Source organism: Phacochoerus africanus, chromosome 7 (assembly GCF_016906955.1).
Source record: "Phacochoerus africanus isolate WHEZ1 chromosome 7, ROS_Pafr_v1, whole genome shotgun sequence".
Lineage (NCBI taxonomy): Eukaryota > Metazoa > Chordata > Mammalia > Artiodactyla > Suidae > Phacochoerus > Phacochoerus africanus.
Window position 1 is genome coordinate 15,780,218 of NC_062550.1, and position 23,856 is coordinate 15,804,073.

Here is a 23,856-nt window from a genome sequence, read left to right on the forward strand (position 1 = left end):
ATGGAGAGTGACCTCCGGGGGACAGTACAAGATCAGAGAGAAGACAGAGGCAGGCCAGGAAGACGGTGGGGTCTGCGGTTAAAACGACTGGATTTCAAATCCCAGTCCTGCCACTGACCAGCTAGGTAACACCAGACGATCCCTGCCCCTCCCTAAAGCCCTGCCTTGCAGCTTTCTCCCAAGATCAGCTGACATGATACACATGGGAACTCTTCGCATGCCTGGCTTCGTGGGTTGGGGGAAGATGAGGAAAGCCTGGTCTCCATCCACCAGGCGCTCACAGCCGTGATGGGGACAGATAGCAGTGGCCACATCTAGCATTGCTGAGCGCCTGTCACCGCTTCACCCCTGCTCACCGCTGCTCCAACAGCAGCCCTGAAACAGAGGCCTGGACAGACCCCGATTCACCAGGAGGGAGGTCACCGCCACAGGTCTGCCTGCCTGCAAAGCTGTTTGGTGTCCCCTCAGCACCCTGCGTCACTGAGCCAGCAAGGCAGCCGGGAGTGTTCTCAGTTATGATACAGTGCCTCCAGCTTCCCAGAGGTGGGGGCATTTCAGCTGGTCCTTAAAGGAGTCAGCCTCTGCCAGGCCGAGGAGGAAAGAAGAGCATCCTGGGGGAGAGGGGCCCCGTCCCAGACACAGGCACAGAATGGGCTCTGGGAAAGGCGCAGAGTCCACCGGCCTGTGACCCAGGCAGCGGTGGGAGAGTCTGTTAGGAGCCCACAGCAAAGGCCTCACCCTCCAGGCCAAGAAGGCTGCAGGCGGCTGGAAGCCAGCCTCGACTTTTAAGCTGTGGGGGTGTAAGGCGATGATGAGCTTTGTTTCTGAGGAACCGGATGAGAACAGAGAGTTCCCGACTTATGCAATACCTGCAGAAAACACCGCCTGACTTATAAAGTGTCACCAGGTTTTAATAGAAGGAGTTATTCATCCCCCTTTAGATCAACAGTCTTTCGGGGCACTGTGCTGGGGCCTATTTCTGGAGCTCATAGCTTTAGAAATGCTACAGAAAAGACCTGACAGGCCACACCCGCAGCTCCGGGAGGAGGACGGGGCCCCAGGACCCTCTGGAGGTTCCAGAGTGCGCCCCGACGTCCCTCTGCCCCCGGACCCTGGTCGTTACCAGTGGAACAACGTGGACATGGCCTATTCCTGTCTCCCCCGGCACCAGGGGGTGCGTTCCTCTTGATCATTCTCTCTCAGCAGCGTTTTCTCTCTCCCCTGGACCCCCTGTGGTGGTGACAGGCAACTGGTGTGGAAAGTGGACCCAGGACACAGGCAGCTGGGGCCTCTGGGAGGGGGGGCTCAGGTCAGTGGGTTGCCATGGCGACACCACAGGCCCTGCCCCAGGGGCCGCTGGGTTCCAGGAAGGGGTCCCCTCCCTGCCTCCAAGGGGTAGTCCAACCCTGCCCCTGCTCTTTCATTCCTTCTCTTACCCAGCAAACATTGATTTAGGGCCAACTGTTTGCCGGGCTCTGAGGAGCTGGGGATGAACATGGCAGGCATGTCCCTGCTCTCAAGGAGCCCAGTCTGTGGTGGAGGAAGAGCACAATGAGTGTGATGAAGAAAAGGAAACCGTGGGATGCGAGACAGATGGGGGGCTGTTTTCAGTAGCAGGGACACTGAGGGCCTCCCGGAGGAGGTGATGTTGAAGCAAGTGCAAAGGCTTGGAGTATGTGAGGAAGAGCCAGGAAACCAATGTGGGGGGCGGGCGGAAGGCGGTGGGCAGTCGGAAATGAGGTAGACAGTTAGGAAGGGCCCAAAGCAAGTGTGTGGGGACTTGCCGGCCATAGGAAGAGCGTCACATGTGTTCCAGGTATGCTGAGAACTAACGGAGAGCTTTAAACAGGCGACATGAACTGCGCTGGCTCTGAAAGGGCAGCCTGTGAGGCGACTTACATTCATTCTGTTTGTTTATCAACTATGTATGGGCTACCATGTTCCAGGTACACAGTAGGGACAATGACAGGGAACAAGACAGTTTCTGCCTTCATGGAAGGTTAGACTTTGGTGCGGGAGTCAGCTATTCAATTAGCATGCAAATAGAGAGCGAATTACTGAGAGAGCCAGGGGAGAGGGGAAAAGGGGAGGTTGGACCTAACCTGTGAGCGTCAGGAGGCCTCTCAAAGGACGTAGCATTTAAACTGACAGCTAAAGAGTAAGAAGACATGTGTTACTACCCCAGGTAAAGAGGGAGGGAAGAGTGTTCCTGGCAGAAGGAACAGCAGGTGCAAAGGCCCTGAAGTTGGCAGGAGAACGAGTCATTCAAGAAGTTGACGAGCAGCCTGAGTGCGAATGCACACATTCATTCACATACTAATTCGACACGTGCTTATGGAGACCACCCTGTCTGATGCGCACTGTGTAGGACGCTACAGGGCATCACCCTGACTCTGCACACAGGGCTGGGTTAAGGAGTCCGGAGTCTAGTCAATACATGGTTGAGAACCTCTAAAAGTGTTCAAGTAGAAAGTGGCATAAGCAAACGTTCTTCTTTTGAGGGCTACACCTGTGGCCTGTGGATATTCCTGGGCTAGGGGTCAAATCAGCGCTGTAGCCGATGGCCTACGCCACAGCCACAACAACAGCAACATCAGATCTGAGCCATATCTGTGACCTATGTGGCAGCTTGCAGCAACGCTGGCTCCTTAACCCACCAAACAAGGCCAGGGATCGAACCCACATCCTCATGAGACTAGTCAGGCTCTTAACCCGCTGAGCCATAATGGGAACTCCAGGCAAATCCGTTCTGTGGACAGTTCCATCTGATGCCACTAAACACAGTCTTAGTGGGGAGGGAAAGGGAAGTGGGAGACCGTATCACTTACTATCTAAACCTGGACCCTTCCGAGACTGAAACCCTTAGTGACAGTTTTGCCAGGACTATAGGCATAAGGGAACACTGCCCCAGGGAAACTGGGAGTTAGTCCCACCTCAGTAGGAGGCCACTGTAAGAGTCTCGTCAAGTCTCAGAGGCTTGAACTAGAACAGATGAGTGAGATGAGGAAAGATAAGAACTCCACCCTCTTTCAAGCTAACTGGTCAATCCATGTGACCACGGTCCCCAAATCTCTGCATCATCAGCGTGGTCTCCATCATGGGAGGATGCAGGTGAGCCCACGGGGACACTGACACCTCCTGGAAAGTGGCTTCTCAGTGTAAGTACCATCATCTTCATCAACATCATCGTCATAGCAATGACTTGGCCAAGATCACACATGCAGCAAGCAGCTGAGCCAGGATCGGAATCTGACTAAACCTAAGCATTAACTTCTACTCTAAAACCCATAATCACACATGCCTTCAAGTCTCATTGTGGTACAAAGCTGTGTCTAAAGTAATACTGAACGCACACTACGTGCTGCATAACATTACTGCCCCTTCTTTCTTTAGGAAACCTCAATATGGGAAACTCTAAAGTGGGCAAAGAGATTAATTAAGGTGTTATCATTTGCAATATACAAGAATTAGCAAGGGAACCCCGAGGGTGCACCTATGCCAGTGTTTCACAGATCATGAACTCCCCAGGTCTCCAGAGACTAGAGAATATTAAAGCTAAGGTGTTCAGTGCCATCTCCTGTCGAAGACAAATTCAACATAAAAGCAGGTCTGCTCTGAAAATACCCCTGGGAACACCAGAGTTGGGGTACATAACTACAAAACCGGTTTGTACAAATTTCATTTCCCCTCCACTTCTGGGGTGGGGTGGGAGCACGCCTACCCTACCCAATGTCAGCAGACTTTTCATTTGTTTCTATTTCTATTATCACAATATCATTAAAATATAGACAAATCTGTAAGAGATCGTTGCAGTCAAATCTACTCACTGTGCCCTGATATTTCCAATCCTTGACATCACTGCCTTTTCTAGGTTTTTGTTTGTTTGCTTTTTCCCTCTTCCGCATTTCTTCTCACCTCCTCCGTCAGGGGGTGTGGATTACCCTGAAACCTCAGGAGTCAGGCACTCCTGGCTGCCAGAGTCAAAGAGACTTCAAACCAGCGCTCGCTTTTGACATAAACGACAAAGACTTCCTTCTTTTAGACAAAGCACTTCTTTTCTTTCCTGAGTTAATCCATCAGAGGAATTTTATTTTTAACGTTGAAAAGAGAAACATACTAACCCACAATCCCCCCCCACCAACAGGTGAACTTCCTTGTCTTTTTTCTGCGCTCCTCCCCAGCCTCACGTCCTTATGTGGACACAAGTGAACGGTAACCCCTCTTATCCTATCATGCTACAGTCCTCACGTCCATCATTGTTTAATGCATGCTCAGTGTTCCATTGAGCTAATGCTCCTATTTTTAACAGTATTTTAACGGACAACGTGGTGCGGTTTATTTTTTCTTTCTTTTGGATTATTTCCTGAGGAGCACACAGGAGAAAGGAAAAGTAAGGAACCAGCTACAGACAAATGGTCTGAATTCTGCCTTAGTACTTATTAGTTGAATGACTTTAGGCAAATTCTTAGTATCCCCTTGTGTAAACGTGGGTAATAACCTGCCTACCTCATCTTAGTGGTATGAGATTTCAGGGAACAGATGCATGGAAAGTATTTACAGCACAGTGCCCAGCACAGAGCAAGTTCTAGCTACATGGAACCACTGTGAGTTCCAGGCACCTGTTTATGACTGAGGCACTTTTTTGGTTTGCTTGAATAACAGCATAGTAGTTAAGGATACAGACTGTGGAGCTCAGCTGCCAGGTTCAAGTCTGATTTCCTTGCTGTATGATCTTGGGTGAGAAATTCAACTTCCTTGAGCCTCAGGGTTTGTTTGTTTTTTATTAAAGTATAGTTGATTTACAATATTGTGTCAATTTCTGCTGTACAGCAAAGTGACCCAGTCATACATATATGTACATTCTTTTTCTCATATTATCTTCCATCATGTTCTATCCCAAGAGACTGGATATAGTTCCCTGTGCTATAGAGTAGGACCTCATGGCTTACCCATTCTAAAAGTAATAGTTTGCATCTACAAACCCCAAACCCCCAGTCCATCCCACTCCCTCCCCCTCCCGCTATGGAATGAGAGACAATAGTTGCAAACATGCAACTGCCAAGGGCTTAATCTCCAAAATAAACAAACAACTCATACAACTCAACAACAACAACCAAAAAACAAACAACCCAGTTGAAAATTGGGCAGAAGACCTAAGTAGACATTGCTCCGAAGAAGACACGCAAATGGCCAGCAGGCACGTGAAAAAAAAGCCTCAGGGTTCTTTATCTGCAAAATGGGAGTGGTAATAATACCACACCATGGAGTCCGGATGAGAATTAAATGAATAAGGCATGGGGTGTTTACATGAGAAGCACTACTGTAAGTCTTAGCTATTATAATTCTTAGATAATGCCCACCTCCCAGGCATTGCTCTTTAGTCTCTTCCTATTATCACTTTTTCTGTTTGATTCTTGGATCTCGTGGTGCATAGCCTTGGAAGTCAGGAGGACACTAACTCGAAGCTTATCCAAGGGACTAAGTAACTCTGCAACCCTGGACAAATTACTTAACCTCATGAGCCTCAATTTCCTTCCTACAGTAAAAAAATCCACCCCATGAGGTTATTATGAGGATTAGGAGAAATAATATAAGCTCCTTAAGAGCCGACTGCACCTTATTCCCCATACTTAAGATGGCACTTGGCACAGAAGAGCAGATCAATGAGGAGAAAGGAGAGGAGGAAGGGAAAGAAATGAGTGAACAAAGCACCAGCACCATGCCTGGCACCTCAGAGGGGCTCGAGAGTGTTGGTTCATCTGCAGTTCATCTATCAAGTACCTGCTTGCATGGAGCCTTGAGCTAGGCTTCCTAGAAAGCAAGCAAAGAGATGCAGCATTCCTCAAAATATGAAGGGGGGATTGATTTATATCTTAAGTAAACACTAATGGAGCACTGACTCGTGCAAGACACTCTGGCAGGTGCTGTGCACCGTGCTAAGCGCAGATAATAATGACACACGTGGAAATTGTGAGAAGGAAGAAGGAAGAAACATCAAGCAAACACATAAAACGAGGATGGGAAGTATGTGCACTTTAGACCCACTTTAGACCACGAGGCAAGGTTAAGACAGTCAGAAAGAACTTTGAAAGGGAAGCCACCAGGCCCTTCTTATAACCGCATTTTCTAACTGGTGTGGAGATGGCCTAGTTTAGGGAAAGCAAGACCAGCTTTGGGGTCGTAACAACCCTCAGTTTGGATACTCCTGCTGTACAAACAGTGCACATGACTGAATCCTACGGGGCAGCAGTTTCACTAAGTAAAAGATGGAAGGATCACAGGCTAGATCATAGGCTTCTGAGGTCATGAACTGAAAAGACTGAACACAGTGAAAATGTTATATAAAATGTTTTCTTGTCCTGTGCAGTTGACTGAGGTGGGGGGACAAAGGGACTGTGGGGAGAAGGTGGGTCTTGGAAGCTTCTAGGGGGACCCAAGGAGAAGTAAGGGCTTGAAACACCTTCTGTTTATTGAGCTTTTCCAATGTGCCAAGACCCTGAGTGGACCCCTTTATATGCTTTAGTCAATTTAATCTTCAATGATATCTTACAAGGTGGGTACTGTGCATGGCCCCACTTTACTGACAAGCAAACTGAGGCTCAGAGAAGTCATGTGACTTGCTGAGTTCATACATCTAGTCCATGACAAAGCTGATTCTCACCAAGCCTGTGGGATTCCAGAACCAGAGCTGTTAATGATTGTCCTAGGGACTGCAAACTCCCTGCTATTAAGGATTTGCATCAGTGATTGCAAATTATAACAAGCTATGCAATGGAAGTTGCTATTTTTTTTAACAGCCAAGGTTCTTATGTTGAACCTGTTATAAGGAAAATCATGCCTATAAGTAAATAGATATGAATCCCAGAATATGTAAAATGTCAAATTTGCCAGGGAACTGGCAGGTGGGGACATTTCCCCAGCAGTGGTACCAGGTGGAATGCAGAAGCTCCAAGAACCATTTGAGGTGAAAGGAATGCAGGGCATGAAGGCATCCCCAAAGGAAGAAGCACTGGCGGGGTGTCCCTTAGTCAGCAGCCTGCTGCCAAAGTCATACCAAGGTGCCCATGGCAGCCAGAAGCCCACTGACACCCATAACTCTATGCTCCAGAGAGGTGCGGTACGAGCTGCTGTCTCCCCCAGGATTATGGTGACCTGACCCCCTGAACTTTTTTTTTTTGTCTTTTTCCATATGCACCCATGGCAATATGGAGTTTCCCAGGCTAGGGGTCCGATCGGAGCTGTAGCCACCAGCCTATGCCAGGGCCATGGCAACACAGGATCGAGGGACATCTGTGACCTACACCACAGCTCAAGGCAATGCCGGATCCTTAACCACTAAGGGAGGCCAGGGATTGACCTGTGTCCTCATGGATGCCAGTTAGGTTCATTAACCACTGAGCCACAGTGGGAACTCAGTACTGAACTTCTTTATGTAGTAGAGGAGCTGGAACAGACCGCTCCAAGGTCTTCTAGCTCTAAGTTTTAGGAGGAGAGGAGGCAGCCTGGCCTTGAAATCAGAATATCTGTGTTCAGATCCTCATTTGATAGCAGCCATGTGGCCTGGACATGTTACCTAAGGCTCTCTGAACCTCAGGTTCCTCCTCCCTAAGATGGGGAAAATGATACCATACGTTGGGTAAGAGAATTAAATGAATAAACATGCATAAGCATTTAGCACAGGGGCTGGAAAAGATTGCAAATGTTAGTAATCTGCCACCGAATTTCCAAAAGGGAATCACTTGACTAAAAAAGGAACTCATGACTCTGAAAATAACTCATTAAGTCAGCCTGTGTCAATTACAAAAAAAAATGATTTCAATGCAGTTTCCTCCTTTTCTCCCACCCTCCCTCCATCTCTTCTTTCCTCCCTTCGTCTCTTTTTCCCCTTTCCTTCATTCTTTCCTTCTCAAAAACAATCTATGTATCAATATATAGTCTCCAGATACCGTCTACCATTAAAGGCTTTGATGTTTTTTTTTCTTCTTCTTCTTTTAAAAATTTCTCTCAATACCAAGAAAAACTTTGAATGAAACACACACCCACAGTGAATCCTTTTTTTAGGTTCCTTATCACTTGGACTGCTCTGGACCCCTCTGCCCTGCGGGGCTCCCCAGGTGAGCTCAGGGCTCAGCCAGCCTCTGTGCGAGGCTCACGCCTGGGGCAGCAGGACCAGGTCTGGGTGCGCAGCAAAGCCGGCTCCTGTGAGGTAGCACAGAAGGATGCCCTGCCCTGCGCACCCGGGGTGGGGTGGGGGGGACGGGCCAATTCATCCTTCTAATCACAGCATAGTTTCCAAACTTTAAAACAGAGCCTTGAGTAGAAGAAAAGCTGTGGTTTGTTGGTTTGTTTGTTTTTCCCCCTAAAATCCTGGCATCTCTGAAAAGGTCCCCTACCCAAATCACAGCAACCTCAAAAACTCTGCCCACTGCGTGGAAAATAAGAGTTCATGGAGACCAAAAGCCCTCTCACAACAACGGCTCAACACTTTGGAAACCTTCCTTCTGGTGGTCAAAAGTTCTAAGATTTTAACTGAAGGCCTCAAGGCCTGCGGAATCTTTTTTCCTTGTAAACTCCAGGGGCTTTCTCAGCCAATGGTGTTTATTGCTTATGACGTTGAATGATGCTTTATGGAGAAACTATTGTGCTTTTGTAACAGAAGTCATCAAGTAAAAGAAATAAAATTCCTAGGAACAAAATTTTAGCTTTTTTTAGTAGTCAAATAAGGATGATGTGAAATTAGTTGATTTTCTTTTTAGTAGAACAAAGAACTGCAGAGACGCCCTAATTCTTCCCCACTCTTGATTGATTATCAGCAGCGGAATGAAACACCACAAAGAAAACATGGCAAAATGTGTAAAGGAACCAATCGATTCCATCATAAATAGGTTTGAGGAGTTCCCGTCGTGGCGCAGTGGAAGCGAATCCGACTAGGAACCATGAGGTTGCAGGTTCGATCCCTGGCCTCGCTCAGTGGGTTGAGGATCCGGTGTTGCCGTTAGCTGTGGTATAGGTCGCAGACGAGGCTCGGATTCTGTGTTGCTGTGGCTGTGGTGTAGGCTGGCAGCTATAGCTCCAATTAGACCCCTAGCCTGGGAACCTCCATGTAACACAGGTGTGGCCATCAAAAGACAATAAATAAATAAATAGGTTTGAGTTTATGCCATGGGCCCAATTCTGGAACTTTCTAAAACTCTAATAACTTCAATAGAAATCTGACCTAGCCATAAGCATTTAGAATCAGTACACAAATTATAAACACATTACACCCCAAATTTAGACTAATCATTCAGGAAAGGTGATGTGGCACTCAAAAATCACTCATGCTCATTTTAAAAAATTATATAAATTCTATAATTATAACATTCAAAGAAACACTTCCTTCTTCAAAAGTCTAATATTAGCATAAATGATTTCAGAGCAGTCACAAGATTCAAAACAAATGGGTTGACATAAGTTTCCTCATGAAACGCATTCATACCTCAAAAACTAGTTACTGGCAGTGTAATTAGCAATCACTAATCACTCTTTAGCTTATTCAAATGATAGTTCAAAATCTAGCTCAGGAGTAGTTCACGCGTATTGACTGATAGTGCATTCTCTCCAACATGTTAGATTCAGGGGATCGCGGCTTGTGAAATAGTAATTCTCCCTTCCGATTAAATAAAAATCTGCTATATTCATCAATCTCACCTAGGCTGCATCTAAACAATGCCGGCCATTAGCACAACTGGGTACTCAGAAAACACACAGGACATTAACTGCTAACTAACCTTCACTGGGTTGCAGGCTCTTCACAGGCTTTCTTATCATCCCTTTAAATTAAAGCAAAGAAATCACAACAAAACAAACCCAACACATCCAGGTTCACCTGTCTACTAATAATTATTGATTGCTCAGAGCCAGATTATATGCATTTATGTTTTATTGAGGATTAACCAACCACAAAAGTGTAAACTATAAACATTTTTTAAAGAAATTCTGCTCTGAGCATCAGCTCTGACAACAGAAGCCATGCGATCTACCTGCACAAGTTAATCCCGTCCTACTTGCCTTAATTAGGATCATAGTTGGCTGAAAACATAGAGGCAGAATTTCATTCTTTTGTACTTTTTATGAGTTTTCTCTCTCTCAAAGAAAGCTGTTACTATTTCAAAAACTCAAAAAAAATCACATTGTAGATAAAATCAAATTATAAAGAGAGAGAGAAAACCAATGGACATTTTCTCCTCACATCAGAAAAATACACAAGAAAGGCCAAGGAAGGAGTTCCGGTCGTGGCTCAGCAGAAACGAATCTGACTAGCATCTATGAGGATACAGGTTCGATCCCTGGCCTCACTCAGTGGGTAAGGATCCAGCATTGCTGTGAGCTGTGGTGTAGGTCGGCAGCTGCAGCTCCGATTAGACCCCCTGCCTGGGAACCTCCATGTGCCACAGGTGCGGCCCTAAAAAGACACACACATACACAAAAGGCCAAAGAACTAAACAAGTTTCCTGCTAAAACAAATTTCAGAGAAAGGCTCAAAGCAGAAGGTTTCCACTTCCTGAAAATCAGATGTAAAATGGTTTAGTCTTCAGAAGAGTGATGGCTCCAAGTCTGCGGGGTGGGGATGGGGTGGATGAAGAATGTGGCCCTCTAGGCAGGCATCAGGATTGTGCAGGGGCCCCATCAGAGGTGTGCAGTGTGTGCCTTCTCCGAGAGCTCGATGGAACTCTCTTCCGGGATTCAAATCCCTGTCAGCAGGTGTTCCCTCTACAGAGACACATTTTCCACATCCTTTGACAAACTGGGAAAACACGAGGGTTCAGCCATGGCAAACAGGAGCAGGAAAATGCCCTTGTTCATGGGAAAAGTAGAGAAATGAAAATGACACGAATGCCTTTTAGATTATAATGATTTATCTTGACATTAGAACTGAGGCTTTGTCTACAGGGTACAGAAAACATCTAGATATGCTGAAACAGTCTAAATTTTACTCAGATTTCTCCACCCCTTTTCCCTAGTAGGGTTTAGCACAGGAAGACCATATAATTATTTTTTTCTCTTTAGGGCCGCACCCGTGGCAGTTCCCAGGCTAGGAGTCAAATCGGAGCTGCAGCTGCCAGCCTAGCCACAGCTACAGCCATGCCAGACCGAGCCACATCTTGGGCCTATGCCCAGATCCTTAACCCGCTGAGGGTTAAGGCCAGGGATCGAATCTGCATCCTCATGGATACTAGTCAGATTCTTAACCCACTGAACCACAATGGGAACTCCTATTTTTAAAAATAATAAGATCTGCTGGGAGTTCCCATTGTGGCCCAACAGGTTATGAACCAGACTAGCATCCATGAGGATGCAGGTTCCATCCCTGGCCTCACTCCGTGGGTTAAGGATCCGGGGGTGCCGAGAGCTGTGGTGTAGGTACAAACATGGCTCAGGTCCCCCATTGCTGTGACTGTGGTTGTGGCTGTGGCTAGCAGGTGCAGCTCTGATTTGACTCATAGCCTGGGAACTTTGATATGCTGCAAGCACGGGCCACCCGCCCCCCCAAAATCTGCTATTGACTGAGCAATTTCTAGGAGCCAGGCTTAAAGTATACAATCTCATGATAGCCTCTTTTTCTTTTTACTGAAATACAGTTCACATACAATATTATGTTACTCTTGAGAATACAACATAGTAATCTGACAAATACATTACCACGTGATAACCACAAGTCCAGTAACCATCTGTCACGACACAAAATTATTATAGTATTATTGACTGTATTCCTTATACAGTATATTACAGCCCTGTGACCTACTTATTTTATAACTAGAGTTCGTATTTCTTAATCCCCTTCACCTATTTCATGCAACAACTCCCCCCATATGTCCTCTTAAGGACCCTAGAAAGTAAAGAGTGGATGTTTTCACAAAGAAGGAAGTTAGAGAAGTTTGCTCATTTGCCCTGGGTCCCACAGCTAGCAAGTGACCGAGCTTGATCTGGCCGGTGGCAAAGCCCAGGTTCTTTTCATGAAGTTACACCCACATCCACCTGAAGTCATAGGTTAACATCTCTGTGAATGACTTCTAGCTGCAATACATGGCTTATTAAATTACCTAAAGGCTACATATATAATCACAGCACATAATAGCTCCTGCCTCACTAGCTTATTCTGGCTGAGGTGTGTCTGTATGTGAGCATGAATGAAGCCTGCACACTCTCAGAGACAAAGAGAATGGTAACTAAACTTCAGATGAACCCCAAGAAAACTGCAGTGCGTTTCACACCCACGGTAAAGATATGTCCCATTATGTCCCTATTTTTGCCAATAATAAAGTTTTGTCTCCACCGTGTAAAGGACTCTCCTAACACTTTCTTATATGGAGAAAATGCTTTTGGTAAAAACGATGTATGCTTTACTGGACATCCTTTCCAACACAAACCTCTCCGTCATACGCACACACACACACACACACAAAGAGAGAGAAACACAGGGTAGCCTAGTGACTAAGAGTGTAGATTGCTGCAGGTTAGGCCACTCACCCCTTCAAAGATATCCTTTATCCACTTCAATTTCCCACTGCATAAAATGGGATGGATAATAACAGTACCCCTAACATATATTTTAAAATACAACTAATAAAGAATTCAAATTGCTTAGTACATGCCTGGCACATGAAAGGCATTTGACAGACATTAGCTTTAAAAATACAAATATATTGATTTATACAGATTAAACAGATCATTTGCATCCTGCCTCAGGAAAATTTGACATACACAATTAAGACGGGTTTTGCTTCCCGTGCAGTCAAGGTATGTCTCACCAGCCAACTTACAGAGATCAGAAACATTTTTTTTGTCTTTAGCCTATTGGTTTCCTCATTTAAAGTGTGAATGAAAACAGTTCCTTCTTTACAGGGTTGTTGGGAGCATTACCTAGATAATGCATGTAAAGGAAAACGTTTAGCAAAGTGAAGACACACAGTAAGTATTGAATATATGTTGTCTACTACCACTTCCATGTTGCACACTCACGACAGCCCTATCAGATCATTCTATCAGTTCCAAAAGAAAGTTGAGACTCAGCGATACAAGTGTCCAGACCAAAGACTCACAGCTTGGTGGGGCAGAAAGGCACCTTGTGAAAAAAAGCAACCTCCCCGTCACTATGGTCTATCGTCATTAATCCAGTGTTTTCTCTTCATAGCATGTATCACTCCCTGGCAATTTCTGTTTCTGTGTTTACTTGCTTGTCTATCTAAAATTTAGGCTCCAGAGGATGGCATTTTTAAGCCCAGCATTTAGTAGAATGCAGGGCACAGAGAAGACACACAGTATTCTTGAATGAATGAAGCAAGCTGACATTTGTCCAAAGTCTATCCTCAACCATTATGATGCACTGCCTCCCCTCACTGCCATGATTTCAAATCCTCTTCAAATACAGAATCATATGACTCCTTCAGAGAGGTTTTTTCCAGAGCTCAAAGACCCAACCTTCCTTGATCCTCCACTCTCATTTATACCTTTCCCTTCTCATTAAGTGGGATTCAGATCCACCCGGCAGCCAGCATCATCACCAAGCTCTGCCCAGCTGGAACTCTACCTGGGTCCACGTGAAGCAGGCTGGGTGGAGTAAGGGAACAGGCTCTCCCAGCCTGGCCTCCAATCTGGCTCTGCCAGGTCCAAGTTGTGACCCCAGGCAAGTTCCAGACCCTCTTTCATCCTAAAAAGGGACAACGCAGAAGTTCGGGCAGACCTAAGTGGCAAATGCACTGAAAAGTGCTTGTTATGGGGTTGCCACGTAGCCGGGACCCGATAAGAGAGGGCATCCTTAATTTCCTCTAGGCCCAAGGAGATTATTTTTCTGTCCCTTGTAGGATTCACCACTCTCAACATGGCCACGCCCTCCCTCGTGAAACCATTTTGACAGCAGGGTCTGCCACAGGCGCTCAGTGAGTGAGACTGAATAAAACTCCAATACATTCAGTCAAAGTAATTTTTTTTTTTTTTTGCTTTTAACTGACACCTCCAAATCATCTGTCTTTGTTATTCTCTCCCCTAACCTTAATAAAATTGCAAAGATATCTCAAATAGAGTGGAAGGGATAAAAGCAATGAAAGACTTCCTCCACCTTTTCCATCCTGCAGAGAGTGTGGAGCCCTAGAGGGGCGGCCGAGGGGTCTCCCATGTCACCTGTACAGCAGGTCAGGCAGGGCCGATGCAAGTGATGACCTGACTGTCCAGCGTCCCAACTTGTGATGTCCCCAGTCTACATCTTTTCAGCCTTTTTGTTTCAGTTTGGTTTTGTTTTTTGTTTTGCACAGACACCGAGGCAAACAAAAATATCAACTGGAATTAGAATCGTGTTCTTAACAGTCCTGGCAACGGAAGAGAAACCCAGTGCCTGATGCAGGTCACGATAAGGCCTCTCTTGCAGAGCACTTGTGAGGATGGATGTGTGATAAACTACTTGATCAACAAAGTACCAGGCAGATCTCACAGACACAGACGCAGGCATGTAAATGAGTCGTAACCTCTCGGCCCAATCTTTACATCCATTCATTTACAGCTGAGACAACTAGAGTCTGGGGAGCAGGGAAGGACTCCCGCTGAAATGATCACCAGGAAGGGGAGCTGAAGACTCACCTCTTCCTAAAAGCCGGAACAGTGGAGGGGAGAGGCTGGTTTTCTTTTAATGGCAACATCTCACCACATGTGTCCTTGTGTTTTCCTCTCAAGCACGTGTGAAAGGCTGGAATACACGCTTCATCATCCAGAGGCATTTCCGAAACGCTGGGCACAGCCCCTTACCAGCTAGTGCCGCAGGGAATGCACCTCAGGTGTAATGGAGAAAGGCAACTCTAGGCCTTCAATGAGGCGTTACCCAACGTTCTTGAGCCTTAAAATCCTCAATGACTTGTAAAAATGTTTTAGGATATTATTAGTTTGGGAAGAGATTCACTGATTGGGCAGAGAGTGGTAACCAGTCCACATTATATTTTCTGGGCTCTATGGTAAAGAGGGACACGTTTAACTAGTCAGAGAATCCCAGCCTGTGAGCTCTCTAGCCCTTCATTTTACAAGCAATTTAATCTGGGAAAGGCTAGATTTACCTAAAGTAACATCGCAACGGGCCGAGTCGGAGTTATAACTCAGAGCTTTTCTCACTGTACAAAGGAGGGGGGATAAAAATCCAAGCGATCGCCTCTTCATCACCCACCCCCACCCCTTCCAGGATTTCTGGCCAGGCACCTCCTTCTCTTCTCTTTCCCGCCTTATCCTAACCCCTTACCCTTTCAGATCCAGTTTGAGAAGGGGGCGGGGGGCGCTGAGAAATTCATCTTGAGCGACCCACGGGTCGTGGGGAAGAAAAGCCAGAACCTTTCACGTTGGTGAGCCTGTGGCTCGTGGGGGAGGCGGGCGCACTGCCCAGCTGGCGCCTAACCTCGGACCGGGAGGGAGGCTGGAAGAGAACTCGGAGGAGGAGGGGTGGGAGGGAGGGCGGGCGCACAGGCGGGCTGAGAAAAGGTGTAGCTGCTGGAGAGAAATTAGAGACCTCGGCGCCTCTGGGAAGCAGGACGGTCCAGCTCTCACACAGCGGCGGGGAGGCCCCGTGCAAACGCCCCTCTCCTCCTCGCACTCGGCCTTTTGTTGTCGGCCTCTGCCTCTGGCTCGCGCTCATGCCCTCCGGTCCCCTGCCCCCCCCCCCGAAGTCACCCCAACTGCACTCATAATATTTTGCTTTGCGCTGAGTCTGTTTTCCACCACCAACTTCCAGCAGTCTCCATGGCGACGCGCTGGGGAGGGGGGTGGGCTCAGCTATGGAAATCCCGGGGCCTAGCCGCCCGGCGGCCCCTGCAAACTTTTCCGGGTCTCCACGTCCTACAGCAGAGGGAAAGAGCTCTGTCCTGCGCCGCCACACCAAGTCGCGTGCGGGGCTAGCACTGCTGCCTCCCGGCCTGGGGACTGGGGACCACGCGGCTCTTACTTGACCCTGATGCCAAAGCCAGATGCAGGTGCTAGGCAGGTGGTGAAGGTGGGGCGAGCATGCCCCCTTCACCGGCCACACACACACACACACACGTCCAGGGAGGGCGAGACAGTCTTATTTGGGCGCGGAGGCAACGTTCAGAGCCCAGTTCACTTGCTCCCCGAGCGGGCGGTCCGGGTCCCCCGGCCGGAGAAGGCGGCTCCTTTCCTAGACCCGCGCCTGGGAGAGGATGGAGGAGGCCCGTGGCCTCTTCCCACCCGGGCGCTCTCTGCCCCGCCGGCCCCACGCCAAAACCACTGAATATCCCCACCTGCGGGCCCACAGAGCCAGGGCGGGCCTTGTGCTGAGCCAAGGGCCTGGAGACCCGAGTGCCTTCCCGCCGTCGTGGCCTGGGGGGCTCAAATCTGGCTCTCGGGGTACCTTGGCCGCTCCAGATTTTGGAGATCGGGGCGGAAAATGGGTGGAGGCAGAAGTTTCCAGGTCGGGCTCCGCAGTGCCCCTGTCTAAGGCGCCATCCCGTTTAACAAGAAACGACGCTTCTGTTGCGTAGGCGACCAACCTGGCCCACTTCGCGCCAGTTCTCCGCGGCCTAAAATTCTACCTACTTTCCCCCCTCGTTCTCGAATTTCCAGGTACCTCGAGGAACTGAGCAATGCTCGCCTGGGCAGGGCAGCCGGGAGTGGACGCACGGCCGTAAACACGTAGGCGCCGCGGGCCACACGGGGCTCCGCACAGGCTTTTGCGCGGCGCGGGGCTGCGGCGCGAGCCGGGAGGGACGCAACGGCAAAGCCGCACCCGCCGGACGGCGTGTGGACGGCCCCACGCGCGCGCCTGCGGCTTTGGCCGCCTCCCCGAGCTCCGCCGCGCCGAGGGGCTCCCGGGAGAGGGGCTCCTGCCTCGTCGCGCTCGGCAGCGCGCCGGCTCCCCGGCCTCCTCCGACGGGGCCATTGTCTTGGCCCCACACTTGTTGAGTATCTGGGAAAAACTCGAGGACTATGTTACCGGCTCGGTACGCGGCACAAAGAGGCACGTTTCCGCAGGTCACGCTGAAGTGGCCCCAGACAGACCGCTGGAGCCTCGGCCCCTGCAAAACTGTCCTCCCGGTCGGAGGCACTTTACGGAGATTTTCCTTTTAAGAGTAGAGGACGGAGGCCTGGCCCGCCGGCCTCTCCGACCCTGGGCGCTCCTGACTTCGCCCCAGCCCTTGCTGCGAATCCACTGTTCCAGCCTTTTCGAATGAAACCATCACCATCATGAGCATCAGCATCATCTCATCTTCGTGGTTCTGCCGTAGGTTTGCACGCAAATCTGCTGTAAAAGGACCGGAAGGCAACTGCTCCAAGGAGTGCTGGTCTCAGCAATCCCGGGAGAAGGGACCTTTACATAACAAGGGACTCTCCAAAGAAAAGCTAATTGGATTTTAAGTTCTCTGGAAGTAAGGTGAGGGAAGGTCCTGGACTGGACCGCGCCAAGCTGCACTTCTCCTTGTCGTCGGTTTTGCAAGCCGGAGTGAAATGTCACTTGGTGCGTTCCATGGCATTTCTTCATGCTGCCGTTGCCCAGAACGTTTTGAGTTCAGGATGGTGATCTGGGGATGTCTTAGATTTTCGAAAAGGAGAGGGGGGAGGTGTGTGTGGGGGGGAGATTTCAGAACCCGCTGGGGGTGTTTGCAGTAAGTAAAAGTGACCAGGTGACTCCATGACCACCAACTAGAGGACGGAAAACAGGACGTTTCCACAGCCCCAAAGCTCTCCCCAGAACGCACAGAGAAGCTCCAGTCGTATGGAGGGGCGGCTAAAATCCCCAGCTGGGCCATAGCTGGCACCCGGCGCTGAGACTCCAAGTCCCTACGCGGCTCCCTTGCAAAAACTGCAGATAATGCAAACATGGGTTTAATTTTGTTAAAAGATAGTCACCTCTAAAGGGGTGCTCATGAGGTGCGTAGTGGCAGGAACGCTTGGCATAGTGGGGCTCTTTCCCCTCTCTGGGTGCCGGCTTTACCGCCAATGGAGAGGATTCCAGCAGAGCCCTCTGCACAGTCCACAGCCCAGCACGCCACAGGCGACGCCTCTCTCTCCCCTTGCCTTCGATTGTCATCGCGTAGAGTAGGGAGGACTTCCAGGCTCAGCCTTTCCTCACTCCCAGGGGACCCACACCCACTCGGGGGAGCTCAATGGAGAGGGACTTGGGTCTTGGGATCAGAGATAGACCCCTACCCTGGAAAATCAAAGCTACCCCAGGCCAGAGAGGGTGGATGTCTTGGCCACCAGGGCCTCAGCAGAAGCCAGGAGGGGCTGGAAATCTGCAGGGACAGAAGAAAGACCATCTGGGTCGATGCCCCCTGACCCCTACACCTACCCCTCATCCATTTCCAGCCTGCCTCGAGGTAGAGGTGAAGGTACCATTATGTGTTGTGCGTTTATTTGCTCAGGAAAGAGATGCTCGTGTTATGGGATGGCAGAGGCTGGAAGGCACTTGTTGCTCCGCGCTGCGTAGTCCAGCAGCGGATGCTCTTAAGCATCCTCCAAAGCAGCGCGTCAAGCTCTTGCCTCCGCTGCACTCACTGCCGGGTTTCTGCCTCTCCCCAGGAAACCCCGAGGCTGCAGCCAAGCCCAATAGGAGTGCACCGGTTGGGAGACTGCGACCGGGGAAGGAGGTGAATTTCCAGAGAAATTCTTCCACCTAGAAGGGGCAGAGGGAGTATAACTCTGATCTAGAAGTTTAGCGGCTCTTCAAAGGTGCTAGAACGGGGAGGTGGAGAAGGCTCTGCTGGAGAAAGAACCGAGACACTGGGCTTATTCGTTGTAAGAAATCCCTTGGTGTTCCTTCTCCGTGGTTAGGGACCGCCGCGCCCCCCAAACCTGCCGCCCACAGCCCCCAAGTGCCGAGCAGTTTGCAGACCCAAACGCCAGGCCTCGCCGGCCACGCAGTGTCCCGCTCTCCCTCCAGCAGAGTTACCGTCCCCGAGCGGAGCGCATCGTCGGGTGCCCCTTCCGGACAGGGAGGCTACACCCCGCCTCGGACGGCCCAAGGCTCCCCTCCTCCCAACCGGGCGCGAATTCCCCAGGACCACCGGGCTCGCCGCCGCCACTCCCTCCAGCTGCGCATCTCCACCAGTCGGAGGAGCCTCGGTCCCCACCTCCCAGGCGCTGTGCGAAGCCGTTGCCCTCCCCCGCCTCCGGGGCGTTCCGCTCGGCTTCCTGGCCCTAGCCGCCAGCATCCGAGCGCACCGCTATCCCGGGGCCCCCAAACCGGGGGAGGAGCCGGGCCTGGGAGGGGGCGGTCGGCTCGCAAAGTTTCTGCAAGTGGCACCTCGAGCTCGCCGCGAGCCAGCGAATCTTTACGTAACTTTGTGTCCAGGGTAAGCGAAAGTGCGCTCCTCAGCGCGCGCGCACACACACATTTACACACACAGTCACACGCTTAGACACACACACACACACACTTCCACGCATCCGCTTCCACATATCGCACATCGCATGGGATTGAAAACTTCTGCACACTCCGTTATTTCCTGGGGTTCCACTGTCAGGGTGACCCTTCTGAACTTTTTGCGACTCTTTCTGAAGTTCCCTTTCTACCTCTTTTTTCCCTCCCATGTCTCCCCCCAACCCCCACCAGTAGGACTAACCTGTGGAATCCATGTCGGGTTCCTCCAGTAACCCACAATGCATGCTCTTCCCATGGACAGCACAGGCGCCCCCCAAAAGTCCTGATGTTTGGGGATCCCCTGTGCTACGGCTGCCCAAGGAGGAGGGGAGGGGGGGGAGAAGGAGAGAAACGCAGAGAGTGCAAGGGCAAAAGGGTAAAGGAGGAAAGAAAAAGGAAGAAAGAGAAAGGAGAGAAGAGAAAGAAGAAAAGGAGAGAGAGAGAGAGAGAGAAGGGAGAGAGTTCAGAGAAGGGGGAGAGAGAAAGAGCCAGCGAGCAAGGGGACCCTCAGTAATCCAGCCGGGCAAAGCCAAACCCGTCAAAATGTTTGCGGATGTTTCATGGGAAAAAGCATCATTTTATAGGAGCCCCGATGGGAGCAATGTCATTGATAGGCCAGCCGGCCTGATGAATGGCCGCTCGTCAGATGGGGCCGTGGCGAGGCGCACTGTGAAGCCCATTGTGGGCCTGTTTTGAATAAGAAAAGCCGCCTCCGAAAAGGGGGGCTCAGAGCGACGCAATCCCAGCCCTCCGACTTCCCCCTTCTATTATAGCATTAGCAACGTTTTTCTTATTTAAAGTTCCAGAGGCCTTCTCCAGCCTTCGCCCGGCACTCATTATAGGCGAAATCAAAATTGGCTTAGATGTGGCCCCCTCCCCCCTCCCGAGCCCTCCCCCCCCATCCGGTCGGGCCCGGCGCAGGCCTGGGGGGCAGGGGACTCCGAGGAGCCTGGGGAGTTGCCTACACGGCCACGAGTGGGCCCCACGCCTTTGCCTCTCCTCTTGTGCCCCCTCCCCAAGTTTGGTCCCGGGCTAGATTTTGAGGGGGAGCCCGGGGGATGAGGTAAGCCTTGACTCCCTTCCGCGCGGATCCGCAGACTCGCGTGGAAGCGTGGAAAGATCTGAAGGGGGGACGGGGAACTGCAGCCCCAAGACCCATCCCGCAACCTGGGCGGCGAGAAGACCGCTTGGCAGGGAGGGTGTGAGGGGCTGGCTCATCTCCTCCAGAACTTTCTGTCTTCTTCTGGGTTTATCTGTCTCCTTCCCGGTGTCTCTCTCCTTCCCCTGCCTCTCGCTCCCCCTCTGGCTGCCTCCCCGTCTCTGTCCCACTCTGTTCTCCCCTCATCCCCTGGGTCCCTCTCTTTCTCCGTTTGGGCTGCCTGTGTCTCTGTCTAACCCCTGCCCCCGCATCTCTTTGTCTCTGCCCCTCTGTGTCTCTATCCCCCTGGGTCTCTCTGGCAGCCCCCGCCTCTTCCCGTAACTCTGTCTGTCAGTCTGTCTGCCTCTGTCCCTTCCTCCCTCCTCCCCACCCCGCCCCCCCCCTCCCCGCCCTCGCCCCCAGCCGGCCGCGAAGTTTGTGAGAAGCCCCGCGCCGGGCTGGGGACGCGGTTTTCCCAGGGACCCCCTCCTCGGCGGAGTGTAAAGTGCAGAAAGAGGAGGGCGAGGAGCTGGGGGTCTGGAAGTGGAAGTGGGGGGGGGGCAGGCTGTGCCTCCGCGGGCCCCGATAAAGTGGCCGTTCGCGGGCCGGCCGCGCTGTGATTAGAATATGAATGGGGCTCGGCGGGCGGAAGAGAAAGGCGGATTACCCGGGTGCTTTGACCATGGACAGAGGCAGCGGCGGCCGGGCCGCGGAAGGGGCGGGGCGGGTCCCTAACGCAGAGCGAGGGGGTCTCTAACCCGGGACCCCCAGCTGGGCGCGGCTTCCGCGGTCCCTCCTAGAGCCCCCCACTCTGCCCTCCCCAGGCAGGGCTAAGCGCGACCATGTTGGGGGGTTGGCGAGGGGCCAGCACGTGCCGAGTTAAGGTCACGGTGCAGGAGAAAGGAGGGGGCGCGGAACACGGCTGGACTGAGCTCGGGCTTGGCGCATTTCCGAGCGCTGGGTTCGATTCCCGGTTCGGTAAACGCCTATGGGCCTCAGCTTCCTCATCTGTAAAATGGGGTAGAGACATCCCCTCTGGAAGTGGGGGTATGATGAAACGGGTAGTGAGGTAAGAGGAGCTGGGTAGTTGTTCTCTCTACTTGGCACTCCACCTCCTGCCCCCTCCCACCTCGTCCCTGCGTGACAGGTTCCTCCCCATCGCCCTGGCCTCAGCTAAGTGTCGCCTCCTTGGAGTGGCCGTGACTGACCATTTTGATTTGTTTCTGCAGGAACTTTGTTCACAGCCTTTGCTCAGAGCCCAGAGCAGCACAAGGCACGTTCTTTCTGGCCGAGAAGGTTGGCGAAGGGAAACGGAGTATGGAGCTACCCAAAGGTGACGGTGCTGATCCCTGCACGCGGTCACGATGTTCATGGTGGCAGAAACCGCGGAACTCCAAGTCAGAAGAGCCCAGCGGCCAGGCCCTCCTTTGAAAGCCTCCGTTTCTCCCTCAGCAAAATGGGGTGAATGATAAAGAGCCTACATCAGCCAGCTCCACGGACCCATCGGGCGGGTAAAAGACTTGGCGGGGAGCCTGACCAGGTGCAATCTGGTGGTTGCAAGCAGCACGTCCTCAGAGTGGAGAGCCGCCCCTGCCCGAAGTTCTTCAGGTCCCAGGAAAACCCTTGAGGGATGCCAGGGGCCGGATGGTCTCAGAGGGTGGATGAGGCTATTATTACGGCTGTTGCTATTATTCTTAATTTAATTATTATACACACGAAATGGGGTTGGTTGTGGTGGACCAGGCTTGAAGGGAGGGGTGAGGAGAAAGAACTCATGGGCTGCCTGCCCTGCTCAGTTCAGAAGGCAGGCTGGGCTGGGTGCAACCAGTCCCTGCTGGTGTGCTGTCTAACCTGGGAGGGTACTGTTTCTGAGACATGACAGTGCAGCAGCACCTAGGAACTTAAAAAAAAACAAATATAAGCACTTATTCATTCCTTAGTAAGTTTTTCTTGTGAACCTACTATGTGCCTAGCACTATTCTAGGAGCTGAGGATACAGCAGTGAACAAAATCGACTAAAAAAAATTCCTGCTCTCTTGCCGTTTATGTTGGTGTGAGGTGAGATAGATAATTTATAAAATACATAATTAGATGGCAGAGGATGTCTGATGATGAGTGCTATGTAGGGGGTGGGACGAAAGGAGAGCCTCTCTGAGAAGGTAATATTTGAGCTTTAAAATAGTTCTATCTGCTGTTGGTGGGAATGTCATTCGTGCAGCCACTATGGAGAACAGTATAGAAGTTCCTTTGAAAAGTAAAAATAGAGCCACCATATGATCCGGCAGTCCCACTCCTGAGCTTATACCTGGAAAATATGGAAACTCTAAATCAAAAAGATACATGCTCCCCAGTGTTCACAGTAGCGCTAGTTATAATAGCCAAGACATGAATGCAACCTAAATGTACATTGACAGATGAATGGATTAAGAAATTGTGCTGCATACATACATATAATGGAATACTAGTCAGTCATAAAAAAGAATGAAATAAGGCAGCAACATGGTTGGACCTAGAGAATATATACTAGGTGAAGTAAGTCAGAGATAAATATCATATGATATCACCTATGCATGGAATCTTAAAAAATGATACAAATGAACTTATTTACAAAACAAAAACAGACTCACAGACATAGAAAACAAACTTAAGCTTACCAAAGGGGAAAGCGGGCAGGGAAGGATACATTAGGAGTTTGGGATTTACAGATACACACTCTTCATATAAAATGGATAAACAACAAGGCTACCGTATAGCCCAGAGATCTATATCCAGTAATTTGTAATAGCCTATAATGAAAAGAATCTGAAAAAATATATATCTATATAAAAACTGAATCACCTTACTGTATACCTTAAACTAACACAACACTATAAATCAACTATACTTCAATAAAAAAATAAAATAGTGCTCTCTGGGGATTGGTGACAATGGTGCATTCAGTTGTGAAAATGCATTGAGCTCTGTGCATTTATGATTTTATGCATTTTCCTGAATGCATTTCAAACCTTAGTGTTTGTTTAGATTTAGTGCTAACAAAATCATTTAGTAATAATAGATATCATTTACTCTTGACGTACTGACTGTGCTTCCACCATGATAGGTATTTTCCACTCATTATCTCATTTAATCCCGATGATTCAGCTAACATGTAAATATTATTGCTCCCCGCTTTTGGAGAGGAAGACAATTAGAGTGCGGCATAGCTCTCTTGCCCTTGACAGGCACTGTGGACATAACAATGAATGACCCAGCTCCCATCCTCCAGGAGCTTGAAATCCAAAGCAAGTACAGCATAAGGGGGCTGTGGAGAAAGTGTGGGTGCTTTCATACC

The 23,856-nt window shown here is 50.0% G+C and overlaps 1 protein-coding gene across 2 annotated transcripts in view; it reads right to left on the bottom strand.

Moving 5' to 3' along the window:
* Positions 1-20,052, bottom strand: part of RFX4 (regulatory factor X4) — a 170,251-nt gene extending 150,199 nt beyond the window's left edge. The window contains exon 1 of one of the 2 annotated variants that reach the window (XM_047786475.1): positions 19,590-20,052. In XM_047786475.1, coding sequence (XP_047642431.1) covers positions 19,590-19,632 — 43 coding nt within the window. In that variant the 5' untranslated portion in view covers positions 19,633-20,052. Of the gene's footprint in view, positions 1-1,123; positions 1,194-19,589 lie in introns of those variants that run through there. The other variant, XM_047786474.1, reaches the window with a different exon arrangement.
* Between the last annotated feature and the right edge of the window lie 3,804 nt (positions 20,053-23,856).